Source organism: Harmonia axyridis, chromosome 2, assembly GCF_914767665.1.
Source record: "Harmonia axyridis chromosome 2, icHarAxyr1.1, whole genome shotgun sequence".
NCBI classification, from domain to species: domain Eukaryota; kingdom Metazoa; phylum Arthropoda; class Insecta; order Coleoptera; family Coccinellidae; genus Harmonia; species Harmonia axyridis.
Window position 1 is genome coordinate 57,130,759 of NC_059502.1, and position 17,249 is coordinate 57,148,007.

The 17,249-nt window shown below is 34.3% G+C and overlaps 2 protein-coding genes across 7 annotated transcripts in view; one reads left to right on the plus strand and one right to left on the minus strand.

The window, feature by feature from the left end:
- LOC123673903 (anion exchange protein 2) overlaps window positions 1–17,249 on the plus strand; it is a 171,495-nt gene that overhangs the window by 145,230 nt on the left and 9,016 nt on the right. For all 6 annotated transcript variants that reach the window (XM_045608660.1, XM_045608665.1, XM_045608661.1 and 3 more), the window contains one exon: window positions 12,863–13,033. In XM_045608660.1, coding sequence (XP_045464616.1) covers window positions 12,863–13,033 — 171 coding nt within the window. The remainder of the gene's footprint in view (window positions 1–12,862; window positions 13,034–17,249) is intronic.
- LOC123673904 (septin-7) lies at window positions 3,783–6,451 on the minus strand. Its single transcript, XM_045608666.1, has 2 exons — window positions 6,259–6,451; window positions 3,783–6,193 (listed from the first exon to the last, which is right to left on the minus strand). Exon 2 carries the CDS (start codon window positions 6,027–6,029, stop codon window positions 4,212–4,214), a length of 1,818 nt encoding a protein of 605 aa, XP_045464622.1. The 5' UTR covers window positions 6,030–6,193; window positions 6,259–6,451; the 3' UTR covers window positions 3,783–4,211.

A 17,249-nucleotide genomic window follows, 5' to 3' on the forward strand; every position in this document is an offset into this window, starting at 1 on the left:
ATTCTTGGTTCAATGTTCAATGGTTCAATCGGAATGTAAAAACAATATTTCCGATGACGAGCTCTCAATAAAATGCCACCCCACCAAATTCTTCCTTCTTGTTGTTACTTCCTTAATCTTGGCATTCCTTCGATCCTCCCTTCAAAGTTCAACTAACCAAAAAAATTCGAAACAAATCAGTCTGTCCTGTGAAAGATAAGTATTGAGTTGTTCAGGGGTTATCAGAACTTGATTATTGTTCCACTTCTGAATTTTCAAACATATTTCCTACTTGTTCAAAATAGTGTTCTCAGAGTGTAACTTACCTTAGACCTTGTAATTCACTTGCTTAAAATTATGAATGATCATAATTACATCAATCATCCTACAATCGACCAATTGGTTGAATGGGATGCTTAATCAGTAGATACGATTGCACAAAACGCTTGCAATGCGTCAACATTGAACCTCCACATTTTCGCAATTACAATGTATGCGGTGTTATTTGTTGTTTGTACGGAATAAACAAATTCGAGAATTACGTTCAATACTAGCAATGTTAGGAATGTGGTGATTAACATCTACGAGAAGCTGGAGATGTCCATTATAAAACAACTTTGCGCATAATTCAATACTTGAGGAAAACCGAAGAAAACTCCAGAAAAAATTAAATACTAGGTCGCAGTAGAGTTAAGTGGGGATTTGAATTATAGGTAAATCTTACAAATATCACCTACGTTGTAGTAACATACAAAAATACTGATTTTACTTTCCTAAAAATTATACGATAACCTAATATAACTTTATTAATGATTATCCTTGTGATTTCAATAAATAAAGATAAGCTAGGTATTCTTCCTATTCACTCTATTTCGCCCCATGAAGTTGATACAGGGTGATCAAATTTAGGGAAAAAAAGTAAAATTTTTAATCAAATGAAAAAATAATTAGGGGTAATAATTTATTGCTCTCTGACGTGAAAACATCAATAGATGTTTGTACTTTAGATTTATTTATTTATCACAGACTATACCTTCTGAGTTTTACTATCTCCCGAAAAATCCTAAAATCGGCATATCGTACCCTATATTCGAAAGATTGAAATTAAGTATTATACAACCAATTATCTATATACCAAATCAAAATTACCCATACCAAATGTCATTGAAATCTGATCAGTAAAAATGAAAAAATTGGGGTTCTTGAATTTTCACGTTTGTATATCTACCTACATGCTCAACGCGCACCCTATATCTGAAAAATCTTAATTCTGTTTGGAACCATCGATAGTTCAAATAGGATACTCGTAGGTACCAAATTCCATAAAAATTGTGAACATATAGTGCTGCAAAGGTTTCAGGACAAACACACAGACAGATAAGAATCCAAAGCTATTCAGAATTCTCTCAAATGCATTTTGCCAGCGAAAATTTTGAAATCTAAAAATTTTTCCATACCAAAAGTAATCATGAAGCTCTACCTCTGGTAGACTCGGAAACAAACATTAAGTCTGAAAACTATACGAAATACAGTAATAAAATCGTATCGTGTAACAGTAGGATGATACTGAAAACTTTCTCATCACAAATTCCTTCCTCTTGGATAGTATTGAATTTAAAAATATGTTGGAAATACAAGGTGGTCCAGATTTTAGTTCAATAACTTTGGCGTTAGATAGAACAACTTTTTTCATGAAAAAAAGTTCATATAAACATATATCCTAACAAGATATGTTTTCTAGATTCAAGTTTGAAAAAAAAAGTTTTTAACTTATAACTCTAGTAGGTAGGTATTATTAAATTATTGTTTAATTTAATCATTAGTTATTGAAGTCTAAATAATGTATTGTTTCGAGGGGTGCGATGATCCTTTTTCCATTAAAAATCTACACCAATGACTTTTTTTCTCGAGACAATTATATCATTTCTGAAATTAACAGAGTTTCGCAAAAAAATGTTCTCTTGAATTTTTTTCATAGATTATACAAAGTACAAAGCAAACATTTCAGTAAGAACATTCATCAGACACTTAAAAAATATTCACAAATTTTTTAATTCTTTCTGAAATGTTCTATTAAATTTCATCTGAAAGTATAAAAATAAACTCTGCCAATTTTTGTACTTTCATTTATCGCTAATGGGACAATTTGAAAAATCAATTTTTGTATATTTTCGTGAATAGCGTTTGCTTTGTACTCGGATTATCTCGAAAACGGTACATTTTATGAAAAAATTTAGGAGACCATTTTTTTTTTGTGATTTCTGTTGATTATCGAACCCCTATATCTACGCCACTGGAATATTTTGGCAGGAGACACTTATCTAATTCGAAACACTAGATTATCTAGACTTCAGTACCTAAAAATTAAAACAAAGAATTTATTAATAATTAGAGTTATACATAAAAATTTTTTTTTTCAAACTCCACCATACGTTTCGAAAACGAAGCTTGTTGGGAGATATATTTACATGAACTTTTTTCATGAAAAAAGTTGTTCTATCCAACGCCAAAGTTATTGAACTTAAATCTGGACCACCTGTATAATATATCACATATATACTCACCATCCTAATATTAATTTTTTACGGTTAATTAAAATGCCTAATCTTATAGAGGAAAAAATAAACCATTGAAAAGGAAGAACTAATATTTGAAAGTGCTGTGAAAGACATAATGTGCATAACAGAGAAAAAGCCATTCTATCGTTAATGATGTGATACAATTAGAGAAACTCGATAATTGTTTTCTCATGTTTGCACTCAATGCATATCATTGAATGCTGAAACAATAAGAATCTCTCAACGATCTGTTTATAAAGCAGTCATATCGTTTGTTCTTCAGAATCAAAGTTCATCAATCCTAAATTCTGACTAATTGCTGAAACGAATTATCCAATTGAGGTCCTTGAAGACAACAGTATTTAACTTCGGCAGCTGATTCTCAGATATCAACAGATATATTTAAATATACCCTATAAAAAATGTCTCTCATAGCCCAGTTTCTTATAAGATCCTATATATAGGTATTAGGAAGTTATTCATTTTCATTCCTTCCAGCATTCTTCACTCATTTTAAATTTATTTCTGGAAGCAAATGAATTAGGTACCTACCTTGTCTGACTTGAGTTTGGGTTACTTTTTTTCTATATCTATGAAATCACTAACAACAAAGAAGTTATGAGAACTTTTCATTTCAAACCATTTTCCAACTTTCTCTTATAGCTTGTAAACAGTTGAATTTATAAAGTTGCGGTTTTCACCAGATTAATTCTCTAAATAATCGAGCCCCAAAATGTACCATTCATTGTTTTCTATCAAAGGGATTCTGAGATATCACTAGACAAGAATTTGAGATATAAACACTAACACAATTTTATTCAAACAAGAATTTTTATATTGATTTGAATAGATAACTCGTTTTTATTTGGCAGAGCACAACTGTTTTGAAAGAAAGCATATCAGTCGTTATAGAATGATTGCTCTCCGATGAAAATTATTGTGATTGAATGTTTTTTTGTTTTAATAATGTTATCCTATTTGAAATTCTATTACAAATTACACTTAGGTTTAGAAGAAAATATTTGTTTGGCAATTATTCAAATGAGCATAATTTTTCTCGAAAAACTAAGAACAATTGAGTTATCATTTTCTGATAAGAATTATTGTGACTGAAATTGTTTTTCTGAATAATTTAATTCTGTTCAATATTCCTCCACAAGTTACATTTAGGTATAGGAAAAATATCTGTTTGGCAATTATTCCAAATAAAATGTTTTATTTCATTTTTATGAAAAAATGCATCACTATTACTTAAAATTTTATTTTCACAGTTTTACATACATAATATAAAATTAAAACTCGAGATATATAGATAAAAAATAAATGGCACGTTGCTCTCAAGCAAAATGTCATGAACAGAGGACATCAGACTATTTAAAAAATCAATAATTTATATTCATTAGTTTTTTCCTCTTCATAAATATTTTCTATACTTCATCATGAATTACTCACAAACAATCGAATTCTCTGGAGAAAATGACTCAACACTTATCAGCAATTGAAATAGAAATTGAGAAATTAGAAATCTCTAGTTACACAAATTGGCAGTTCAGAGGAATCGTAACTAATTCCGCAAGATCTATAATTCATTATTTTAACTCTTTTTACCAGGGAATGACTAAAAAGCCTTCTGAGTCCACCAAGAATCTTCTGCACCCATATTTTCAATGGATACTAAAAGAGACCTTTCTTTTTCTTTTTACCGTCAACAGTTTCTCTGCTTCCTTCCAAGGATCTCCTTCGTAATTCATCAATTGTCACTTGATTATCCTTCTCCCATGCTTCTTTTTCCATCTCGAATTGTCTCCTTTTCTCTTCTAGTTCCTTAGTTTGCTGATCTAGCTGCTTCTTGGTGGCCTCATGTCTTCTTGTTAGTTCAATTTCACTGTCTTTAAGTTTCTGTTTTTTCTCTCTCACTTTCATCTCAAACACCTGTTCCATCTCAGCTTCCATCTTTTTCATCTTCAGATCGTGTTCTCTTTTCTCCTCGTCCATTTGAGCAAGTGGGTTTTTGTTCAATATCCTGTTGGTTTTGCCATCAACACCTAACCCGGCTAACTTCCTACATCTATAATTCTCGTAATGAACATTATTTGTAACATCTTTCAAGTCTTGTAAATGTGTCCTGATCACCATATTTCTCAGAGCAATAAAATCACAATGTTCGAGATTCTCCACTTCTGCGATACCCCATGGATACTTTCTTCCTCTCAGTTTCTTGCCATCGATTTCAACTACTGCATTGGAACCAACGACAGCAAAAGGAACCCTATCTTTTAAAGATTTGTTGAGTTTATGATCATCTTCATCTTCAAGTGAATCAGGAAATTCATATATTTTAATTTTGTGCAAAGCAATTTCATTCAAAATTTGTTTTTTGAATAAGGTACATTCTTCAGCGGTCAAGGTATCTGCTTTCGCAATAATAGGAATAATGTTAACTTTATCACATAATCGTTTCATAAATTCAATGTCCAATGATTTGAGCCCATGGCCAGATGGTTGAATGAAATATAAACAGCAGTGTATCCTCATATCGGGACTCTGCTTTCTTGTCACTCTTGCCTCACAATTCAGATAATCCTCGTACTTTGATTCAATATATTCTATTATAGGAACCCAGCAATTACTATTATCTACAGCATCACCAAATCCAGGTGTGTCAACTACTGTTAGTAGCAAATTAACACCATTTTCCTTCAACATAACTCTTGTAGTTTCAACAGCCACTGTTTTTTTGAGCCTTTGAGTTGGTCCAGGATAATCAGTTGAATTGTATATATCTGTTAAAAACATAGAGTTTATCAATGTTGATTTTCCTAATCCTGATTCACCGACTACCATCAATGTGAATTCAAAACCTTTTTTTACTGCCTTTCGGTAAACCTGATTTGGTAAGTTAGCAAATCCTACATAACCATCCAATTCTTTTGGTTTGGGCCTTTCTTTAACTATTTCTGGAGTGGATTCTTTGCTATTTTCATCTTTGGCTGATTCTGGACTTGAAGGTTTAATTGGAGGTTCTGGAGGTTTATTCTCCACAGGAGGAACTTTACTACTGATTCGATTGGAATCTTTATTGGTGTCTGCTGCAGCATTGTTGAAGAACATTTCTCGTTTACTTTGCATTGCAGAATTTGAGTTGATTTCACTGCCATTGGTTCCATTAGCTGTACCATTTGGTGTTGAGCCTGAAGTTGGACTTTGTTGGTCCATAAATTTCTGTCTCATTGCTAAACGATCAAGACTGGAGAGACGATACGAACCTCCAATACTATCCTTGTCCCTGTCTCGATTCAGACCACTTCCGGCATTAAAACTAGAAGTATATTTTGGTAGTGTGGGAGGTGGAGTCGGCTTTTGGTCTGTATTCCTATTCAAAAGAGCACTACTTGAAGTATACATATAACTGCTCGGCATAATGTTAGGTCGAGATTTAATTGTAGCAGTCGGTTGAGTTGTGGGGACACTATTCACATTATTGGCACTCATTGTTACGAATTAATGCACTTCACACATAGTTCACAATCTCATTGTTTGAAAGCTTTTGTTTACAAGTCGCTACACTAGTTCACTTGACAGAATGACAGTTACACCGGCTCCGATGAGTAATTTTCACTATGCAAGCCACGCCCGTGGCGTCCCTCAATCAGAATCTGCAAACAGAAAAGAAAACATCCTTGTATAATCGTATTCTATGTTCGCAACTTTTCACACTTACCTGTTCAAAATATGGTATTGCGATGGATGTTTACATCTATTGTGTTCTTTAATAAACTGAGATAACAGCCGATTTTCTGCTGCTCCACGCAACTACACGATGTATTTGAATCGGACAGACTTCGTTCGTTGTAGGCAATTCCAGATGGCGAACTCGTCATATGCACAGCCGAGCCGACTTCGATCCGCCTGAAGTTGTACGCGCTGTGTGGAGGGAGACAAAGATAGCATAACGCGCCATTGCCATATTTATTCTTCAGTCGTATTGAGGAAGGATTTTTAGCAAGCGAAATTTCTACATTTTGTCTGAATAATTTTTGAAATATTCTCGAGAATCTCTGAACAAATAAATGAAAGCGATATTAAAAGAAGAAAATTATAACACTGTGTTGATTTGTTTTTAGATATTAAAAAATTCAATGCAGACCTTCGTTTTTGGATATATTCATAACTTTTTTCAAACCATCCTTTAGAATTATGCTAAAAGCATTCAAACGAAACTAATAAAAAAATGGGCATCGTATATTGATTGAAAATAATTGAATTATATACCTGAAACAGATATTGAAAATTATAGTTTTACAAAAATTAACATATTAAAAAACGAATAATGAATAGGTTTTTGCATAATGAAAATTATGTGAAATATTCAACTCGTTTTTCGAGTTCTGATTTATGAATCAAAGAACTGGCAACGTCGAAACCACAGTCGACCACAAATATCGAAACTAAATCGATTTAACTGAGATCCATTTCGAATATGAATATTTCCTGAAACAATAAGGAGAAAAGTATGAAAATGTAACTCTACAGAGTATCCTAGAAATATCGAACAGAAAGTGAATAGGTCATGAACTAGGTCAAGGCCTACCAAGTACCAGCAACCAGCATAACGAACTTCAAGAGACAGCCAAATTTACCATTATTTACGTGGTTCTAATAGGTATATTTGAAACTTTATTGCTGAAATTAAGTTGCTACACTTTCAATAATTTTTTTCTAACTGTGTTAAACTAGGCTCAATTATTTTTTCAATTTTACCTGAATGATTTCAAGTGGTAATCGTATTTCTGTCCATTAAAAGTTTCATTATAATGAAATGATATGTAGGCCCTGCCTGGTCAATTCTATATTTTAGCAAATATAGGTAACGTGTTATTTATTTGACACTCTGTCTGATAGAGATAATGGTGAGTTATTTTGTAGGTACTCTTGTTGAATAGAATTCCTCGAGTCCCTAGGTATTGGAAACCTCAATAACATCCAAGACTTTAAAATGGCCATTCACTCTGAAGGATGTCTGTATAAATATTTCTGTTTCTTGGAACCATAAATCAAGTTTAGGCTCGATTGCCTACCCTGAAAGGGAAGTTACGTGACTCCCTAATCGATTTTTTGTTATGTCATAGCCATGCCGATTGCCGAAAGCGTTATGGTAGGTCTAAATTGACTAAAGTAACAGGGGATATAGTTCAAATTTTTATTTTCTACTTAATCCGTAGGATTGAATGGGTTTATTTAATCGTTCAATTAAACGGATTCTGAAGGATTGATATTTATGTTATACAATACAGTCCAACTTCATTTTGACGTTTCAGAATGACTCATTTGTCTGGTCCTACATAATATAGCAAGAGGAAACATTGTGTGGAAAATGTTTTTCATATTCTACAAGGCAAATTGTTTTGAAGATTCGCTTTCTACCTGCGTTATATGACATAAGTTATCGTCACCAATGAACAACATTGATAATTATAATGTTTATTTTCACTCATAATTTTAATTCTTTAATATCTTTTTTTTCATTCTTCATTGAAATTTGTTAGTTCCAAATTACTACTACGCCCTTCTTATATCTGCTTGCATTTTGGTACCTATACTTCTTCCAAATAACCGAAAAATATTAGTCTGTTGTGAGAACGTATTAATCGTTCATTCATTCAAAAAATGAGCTACCAAGAAGTTGAAATATGTCTTCGATTTCAGGATGAAATTGCTCTCTCTTATTACTTCTTTACTACCAAATTCCATAAAGGAAAATTAATATCTTCTTCCTCAGCCCTTCTTCATCCACTCCTGGACGTAGGCCTCCTTCAAATGACTCCACTCCGATCTGTTCTGTGTGAATTAATATATTCATGTTATAAAGAGTTTTCCAATAAGAGGTTTCTTTTTGAATAGCCCGCTACTTGGGCAGCTGTCAATTTTGAAGCTGTCGCCATTACTAAATATAGAACGATTTCCTAATTGATCAGAACGATACACGTTTGAAAAACGCAATGAAATTATTAAAATTCACTACCTAAAAAATGTCAAAACTAAAGCACTGTTGGGTCATCGTGAAACAACTTCTCGGCCTGTAATAGTGAATCTGGTAAAAAAAATTGAGCTGTTGGCACAAGTCACTGATGTGAAGTATCGAAACCGTGTGCTTCGCTCAAGAAAATCTGAAAATATTGCAGCTATAGCCCGTGGTGTTGACGAAAACCCAGGTTTGTCGATTCCTCGTCGATTTTGGCAATTAGGCGTTCCACTAACGACTTTACACCGTATTTTGCATAAATACTGAAGTCTTAAGTGCAGTTAACACTAGAAATCAAGCAGGTCGATAACCAGCAACGTCGTATCTTTGCTGATTGGGTGCTTGAAATGCATCAGATGATGAAGCCCATTTGCAACTTCGAGGCTACGTTAATAAGCAGAATTCTCTTATTTGGAACTCGGAAAATATTAGAATGATTGTTGAAAAGCATAATCATCTTCAACATATCATTGTTTGTGCTGGAGGAGTGATTGAACATTAATTATTCAAAAATGAGGATGGTGCAACTGTTGCACAACTGTTGTTGAGTTTGGAGTGCACTACAGACTACAGAGTCGCAATTTTGCAAGGACATTTTGTTGGCCATGTTATTTCTCTAAGATGTGATCACAATTGGCACCGAAATTTTATGATTAACACCTTTAGACTTTTTTCTTTGAGACCACAGATAAGGCCCAAGACAATGATCTACAATCGATTCAATGCCTTAAAGATGAAATTCGTGAATTTATCGAGGTTTTTACTCGACCCTATAGCTGCAAATGTGCGAATTGGTCATGTAATGTTGATATGTTGATTATTCTTAAATGATATATTTCTTCAATATCAAACTGAAACCTCTCATTGGAAAACTCTTCATTTCTTTCTATATGACTTATCCTAGGTATCTAGTAGAACCTAACAGTAATAAACATAGATAGAGGGAGCATATGGCATTTTCAGTATGACAAATTTTCTCCCCAACATGACCAATCAACTTTGACATGAAGCGCGCAGAAATGAAAACATGTCAGTGATACAATATTTCACTCAATTCGCAAGTTTCTCCACAAAGAACGCACTTCTTTCCTCTTATGTCCCATAGTGAATCAACGTTTCTTATAAACAAAAATATATTGAAGTAAATACCGAAATAAATCAGATATTTAAAAAACAAACTTCAGGCGCGCCAAACGATGTGAAACCACCGATGACACTAGGAGAGCAAAATTTACCAAACCTTGAATTTTAGCAGGTAGATACAGAAAATAATCTTTTCCGATTTATTATAGTGAGTTATTACCTATAGCTCACGTTGTTTGTTAATAGATACTATTAATTGCTCAAAAGCAATTGAATAATGAGTAAACAATTCAATAGGAGTAGATAACCTAATATTAACGTTCGCTAAAACGATAAAACAAATCACATATTCGCAATTTCATTGACGAAATTAATGTAATGATGATTGCGAACCAGAGTATCGAATTGCAGAAGACTTGGCTAGATTTAAATAGCATACTGGGGGGCAAAGGTGAACTCCGCCACTGCTAAGATTTCAAGTTTCTAGGTCATTTTTTTTATTACTCCTATTCCATAGAGGGAAAATAATGTATTCATGTTATAGAATCGTAGACCTACTTTCCAAAATCGATAAGAACCAACGGCTGTATTGGCGTCTTTTTTATTGAACGCTGAGAACATCCAGGGATTGGGCTTTATCTCATGTTTGCGATTGTCTTCTTCCATTGCCATCGCATATGCATGTCCTTTGTGGTGGGCGAGTTGAAGGGCGAAGCCGAATTAGAATAATATTTCTCAGACCATTATAAGAGCCCACACAGAGCTTCTCTACACGCAGAGCACGTCTTTGAACTCACAAAAACCGATACGTTTTTGTCGTTGACCAGAATGGAAACTAGTTATTACAAAGAGCCGAAGAAGGACGTCACCCGCATTTTCTGCAAATGAGAATCGCCATTAGGAATGAATTTGCTGCGTGATGTTGGTTCGTTATTTCAAATGGGGATTTCCCCTCAACAATTGGACGGAGGGTGCTTCGAAACTATGTACAGGGCGAATCACTTATCTGGAGACTGGGGTAATTACCACCCCCTCCCAAGATTTCCGAAATTAAAAATTTCAGAATTCTCGTAAAGGCGGACAATGAAAAGTTTTTCATGAAAAGAGCGAATAATCATTTTACTTTTGTTTGAAATCGACACGGTAGCAAAAAATCGGACCTTTTTACGGTTTTGAGTTTATTGTCGCTTTCAAGATGATTACTTTAATTGCACTACGAGCACGTCTTTTCGAGGTTTATTATTTCCCTTCATCTATCCACTTTCTCGGCGTCGTCCCTTGTTTTGCCATCTCCGATTTTTTCATTCGTCATCGGTATACACTTGCCGGTTGTTTTCGGTTTCTTGTATTATTCTTGTCACAAAATTTCAATAATACAGTTATCTGAAATCTGAACAGATGTGATTTTTCCAAGTTTTTTTCCTAAAGCACTTTCCCTTCACAAGATTTCAACTATAGGTGTTTTTTTTCGAGGTATATAACTTTAAGTTGGTATTACTGTTCAAGATGGCGACCGATTTAACAGCTGTCAAGTGATTTAGTCTCAGTTTGGTTTGGCAATTCATCATGAATAGACTCACGTCTGAACAACGCTTGCAAACAGTGCAATTTCATTTCGAAAATAATGGTTCTGTGCGGAATACGTATCGTGCACTACGTCCATTTTATTTTGTTTAGCGATGAAGCGCACTTCTGGCTGAATGGCTACGTCAACAAACAAAACTGCCGCATTTGGAGTGAAGCTTATCCTCAAATGTATGTCGAAACACCGTTACATCCAGAAAAACTGGTGGGTACTTCTTCAGAAACGATAATGTCCAGAACGTTACAGTCAATGGTGATCGGTATAGAACCATGATTACTAACTTTTTCATTCCTGAATTGAACAACCATGATGTCCAGGAGCTTTGGTTCCAACAAGACGGCGCAACATGTCACACAGCTCGTGCCACAATCGATTTATTGAAAGACATGTTTGGTGACCGCCTAATTTCACGTTTTGGACCTGTGAATTGGCCTCCAAGATCTTGTGATTTAACACCGCTAGACTACTTTATGTGGGGCTATGTAAAGTCATTGGTCTATGCGGATAAGCCACAAAACCTTGACCATTTGGAAGACAACATTCGCCGTGTTATTGCCGATATACGGCCACAAATGTTAGAAAAAGTCATCGAAAATTAGACGTCCAGATTGGACTACATCCAAGCCAGCCGTGGCGGTCATATGCCAGAAATCATATTTAAAATGTAATGCCACAAGATTATCTTGCGGATAAATAAAATTCATGTCAATCGAATAATCCATCGTTGCAATTTAAAGTTCTATAGCTCTAAAAAAAACACCCTTCAGTTTAGAGAAATGTAAAAAGAAACTTTAATCCAGTACTATTTGGTCTCTTGTAGTTTTATCATATCTGCTACCGATTTTGAGAGAAAGTTTGAAACTATTCTCTAGCAATTCTGAGGAAAACCCAAAGTATTATAAAGATCCAGTTAGTAAGCTGTGATGAATAAATTGATTATAAGTTCTGGAGCTTATTTACCCAATTTGTATCGAAGATTAATAAAATTCGATAAACTGATATTAGCATCACAAAAAAAGGACTACTGTATCTCGAAAACAAAGCGTTTGCGGGTCCATGTTTATATGACTTTTTTTTCTCATAATTACCCAAGCAATGTCTCATTTTCCTTTGTTTCTCATATTTTGGAACACCCACCATATAAGGTATGAACAATCGAATTGGTAATGAAAAAAAGCTATTATTTCGAGTAATTTCACCCAAACTTGCTTTTCAAACCTCTTTTTCTCCCATTAGAGATATGAGTAAACGTAGTCGTAAAAAAAATGTTTTCGGTTCAAAATTCGAAAATGACATTGTGACGAAATGATAGAGCGATGTGTTCTGTGAACAAGGGCTCAAAATACCATTTTCTGACGAATGATACATAGGTATATATTTTATTCAAGAATGAAACTGTTCTCAAAAAGATCAAATCAAGGCAAAATATAAATTTTTTTTCATTAGTCCTAATTGTAAACCCTTAAAATCGTTGGAACAACAAATACAACTAACCTAACGTAATCTTACCTAACCTATCTTGAAACAAAAAGATATGCTAGAGAAAAAGTTAAACCCAAGAAGGAATATCCGTTTCTGAAATGAACGCGCATCTATTCAAATGACTCAAAGGAAGTAATAAGAATTTTTTTTCAGGTAAAAACCCACAAAATGCACTTGTTTACGGGTGTACAACTGGCCTGTCTCATATTCCTATGGATTGTTAAATCCACGAAGGCTGCTCTGGCGTTTCCGTTCTTCCTTGTTCTCATGGTACCGCTGAGGGCTCAACTGACCCATTTCTTCTCCACCAGGGAACTCAGGGCGGTAAGTTGATCACATATTCAATTTTTCTGTCTAGGTACAACACGTGTTTTACACTAGGGCAACTACTCAAGTTCACAAGTTCAATCCTTAGAACTTTTCCTGGAATTATGAGCCTATTTGCCTATTTGGCAATAGGTCATTGGTTTTCGAGTGATATCTACAAAAAGTTATTATTATTATTAGTGAAGGTGCTTACCAGCGCATAAAACATTGCAAGAGTAATTGAAAAAATAAAGATAACAAAAAGGAATTTCGTTCTTCACAACAAACTGGAAAATTTTAAGAGATATTCGAAATCGGAAAAAAGATTCTTAAAGAGAAGAAAATTTTTTAGAAAAAAAAACCGGAGGTCTATCTCGATTAATAATGATTTTAAATTATCGCTTAGTAATTCGGCGATGTTTTCCAAAGTATTTAATATTAATTAAAAATTTAAATAACTTACAATTAGTGCCCAATTATTGAAGGGATAAGACCCCATTAGGAATATCGATCTAACTTGATTTTCCAACAAGTTATTGAATAAATAATGTTCAAACATCTAAGAATATAATTGAAGCCTTCCATAAGCTATACCATAAGCTATTTTTTTTAGGGAGAATTAAGTTCTAGACATTTACACTGGGTACCAATATAAATGTGTTCGTTCTTTACACTTCGTGAATTGAATATCAAGGCATCTTGAACAACTTCGGTTGTTCTTCGTGTCTTTAGGATATGCGTCTTACTCATGACCAATTACAAAATATCATGGACTCCAATATTTCGCGTTCTATACTAGTCCAATATCCCATACATCATCGAAAATATTGGAGCTGTGAGTGAAAGTGTTGAATAAGATCCAAATTTATCCATTCCTCGGCGCGCACAACATTTGGGCCTCTCTTACGGCAAGCTATGGCGTATTTTGCATATCGATTTGCATCTTTATCCTTCAGGTTCAGTTGACGCGAGAACTAAATCCAGCTGACCATGGAATGCATAGAACATATGCCGATTGGGTGCTTGAACAAGAACGTTTGGAAGTCGTTTTTTCGCATCCAAGAAGCACATTTTTCACTCGGTGGCTATGTCGCAGATGGGGCAGATCCATATGTAACTGCTGGGAGACCACAAGAAATCACTGTATGGTGTTCAATTTGATCTAGTGGAGGGATCGACCCATACATCTTCGAAGATGAAAATTGTGTCACTCAAACCGTCAATTATCATCGCTGAAGCCAAATGATTACTGATTTTTTGTCCTGAAATTAATTGCATATATGTAATAGGAAGAGATGTGGTTGCATCAAGATGGTGCAACAAGGCACACAAAACAACCCTTTTTGTCGTTATTTCAATAGTACAATAATTCCTCATTTGGTCGATGTGAATCGGCCACCAAGATCTTGCGATTATTTCGCTTTTATATTTTTTGTAAGGTTATGCGAAGAATCGTGTTCATGGTTCATGCCGATAATCCTCAGACTATTAACGATCTAAAAACCAACAACCGTCGAGTTATTGTTGAGGTATTACGCCAAATGTGCCGGCTAGTCATAGAAAATAACCTTGAATACTAATAGGTGCACAACTTCGCTTCAAGAACAGTGATTTTGACGTCGAAGATCAGTATGGCGGTGGAAGAGAAAAGGTTTTCGAAGATGCAGAATTGGAGGCATTACTTGATCAAGACTCGTGTCAAACCCAACAAGACATCCTTGGAAACGTTGAAATGGGAAATCCTACCTCACCCACCGTATTCTCCAGACGTTGCTCCCGCGGACTATCACTTATTTCAATCAATGGCACAGGGCCAGCACTTCCGGTACTATGAATAACTAAAACATTGGCTCGTTTAGTTGATCGCTTCAAAAGATGACCAGTTTTTTCAACGCGGGATTCGTACGCTGCCCGAAAGGTGGTAGAAAGTAGTGGCCAGCGATGGAAAATACTTTGAATCATAAATGTATAACCAGTTTTTTACAATAAAGCCTCGAATTTCGGAAAACAAACGCCGGAAGCAAAGTTGTGCGCCTATGTAAAATAGATCAAATGATGTTGTATTCCACACATAATGGGATGGGAACATCCAAGCATTATACTGAATGAAAATTTTATCGATAATCTCAATGAAAGTGTGTTTTATTTACGTTTATGTTCGGTACGACAAAACGAATAATCCTTTATTTTGTATACAATAAAATAAGACGATCGAAAGTATAAATTCGTTCTCTTGCTAAAATATTGCTCTCAGAAATTCGAGTCGGATATTTCTCAAAAAGAAATTCAGGGACCTTTGAAATGAGATGTTACTCGCCCCTATTCCCTATTCAAATTCTTGGGGTTGCAACGCCCTCTCGCAGAGGGTTGTTTTCAATACTCAAAAGTACGGCAATATCTGTTACCTACTCTACAAACATTAATGAACGTACATATCTGAATCGCAAATATACTATGAGACATATCAGAGATGATTCCTATTCATCGGTACACCGTGTATGAACAACAATATCGAGAACTCCCATTCAAAAAATCTGAAAAACACATTCAGATTAACCGTAATAATTCATGCGTAATCTCCCTTTTTGTATGCTGAATAAAACGAGAAATCTTGTATGATTGATGAATAAGTGGAAACAATAATATCATCTGCATTGCATCAGTGTACAATGCTTCGACATCCTTTCGTTTTATCGTTAATTATTTGTGCTTTTATCTCCATCAATGCGTTATTGTTTTGTGTGAAACACAAGTGGTTCATGATTAATGGCAGCAAGATGACGGAGCCCACTATGTTGTCGTCGATTGTTTTAATGGTTCTCGAGAGCTCCATTTGAATTGTTTGATAGGAAGGTCGGATTTCTATGAAACTGTGGATATCAGCTATTTTCATTGCTTTCGATTGGGAATTTTCATGATTGAGTTGGTATCGTGTTTTTGTTTTTAAAAGAATGAATCAGTGAACTTTGTTGTAATAGTTTTATGCTCGGTTTTATGGTACTTCTAGTGAAATTGATTACGCATTTTGTGTTATGAGTTTCAAACTGCCTATTATACCGTCATAAGCAGCATGAATATACTAAGAATTATTTATTACTATCAACAAAATGTCATTTAACACTCTTTCGAAACGAGATTCAAATTGGAACCTGATTCAGAATCAGGAGCTTTTGCACGCTTTTATGATAACCTACTTCTAGTGGAATTAATTACGCATTTTGTGATACTACTTCCAAAATGCCTATTATACCTACATTTGATTCAAAATAGTATCAAGATTTCAGGGGCGTATTTTTCAGGTCAAAATAAGACTTTTTTTTCAGAAACATGTGTCCGCAAACGCTTAGTTACTGAACTACAGAGCGTTAATGTTTCAAGTTTTTTTCAGTTTTTTTCCTCATAGCTCTTTCAGATTTTGAGTTAAGATCAAATTAGAAATATAGATTCGTTACGTATTACTCTCAACAAAATGTTATTTAGCACTCTTTTGGAACAAGATTCAGATTGGAACCTAATTCAGAATCAGTATCTTTGGTCGTTTGGCACTCTTGTTGAAATTCGTATTCATTCGTAATTTTTTCATGAAATTTTGCATGAACCTTCAAATCGTTATTACCATCATGAAAATATACTAAAAATTACTTATTGCTCTCAACAAAATGTCATTTCACTCTTTTGCAACCAGTTTAAGATTGGACTCTGATTCAGAATCAGGAGCTTCTGATGTACTCTTTTATTGTTCTTCTAATGAAGTTAATTACGCATTTTGTGATATGATGTGGATTCGAAATTCAGTATCGGGATTTCAGAGGCGTCTGCAAACACTGCCTCACTAAACTACAGAGCGTTAAAGTTTCAAGATTTCTTTAGTTATTTTCTTCAAGGCTCTTTGAAATATATAGGTTCGTTAGGTTTCTTATTTTTAGTTATTATAATAATAATCATGTTTATTCAGAAATCCACAGTATGAACAATACACAAACAATATCAAAGAACAAACATTAGTGTCTCGATAAGTGTAGAAACACTTGTTTCGAGATAATGAAAAAGGAAATAAAATATAGTATATAAAATATAGATACATGTATTAAGCATGGCAAGTAATCAGTCCAAAATTAATAACAACAATGACAATCCGGAACAACAAGACCCACAACCATATTGTTTGAAGAAACTTGTAATTTAGATTACAAACCAAAGACGTAGAGTTTTTTTTTCAATGTTGATTACAGGT

What these genes read in the sequence shown, in the direction of transcription:
- LOC123673904 (XM_045608666.1), bottom strand. Translation starts at nt 6,029, where the DNA reads ATGAGTGCCAATAATGTGAATAGTGTCCCCACAACTCAACCGACTGCT.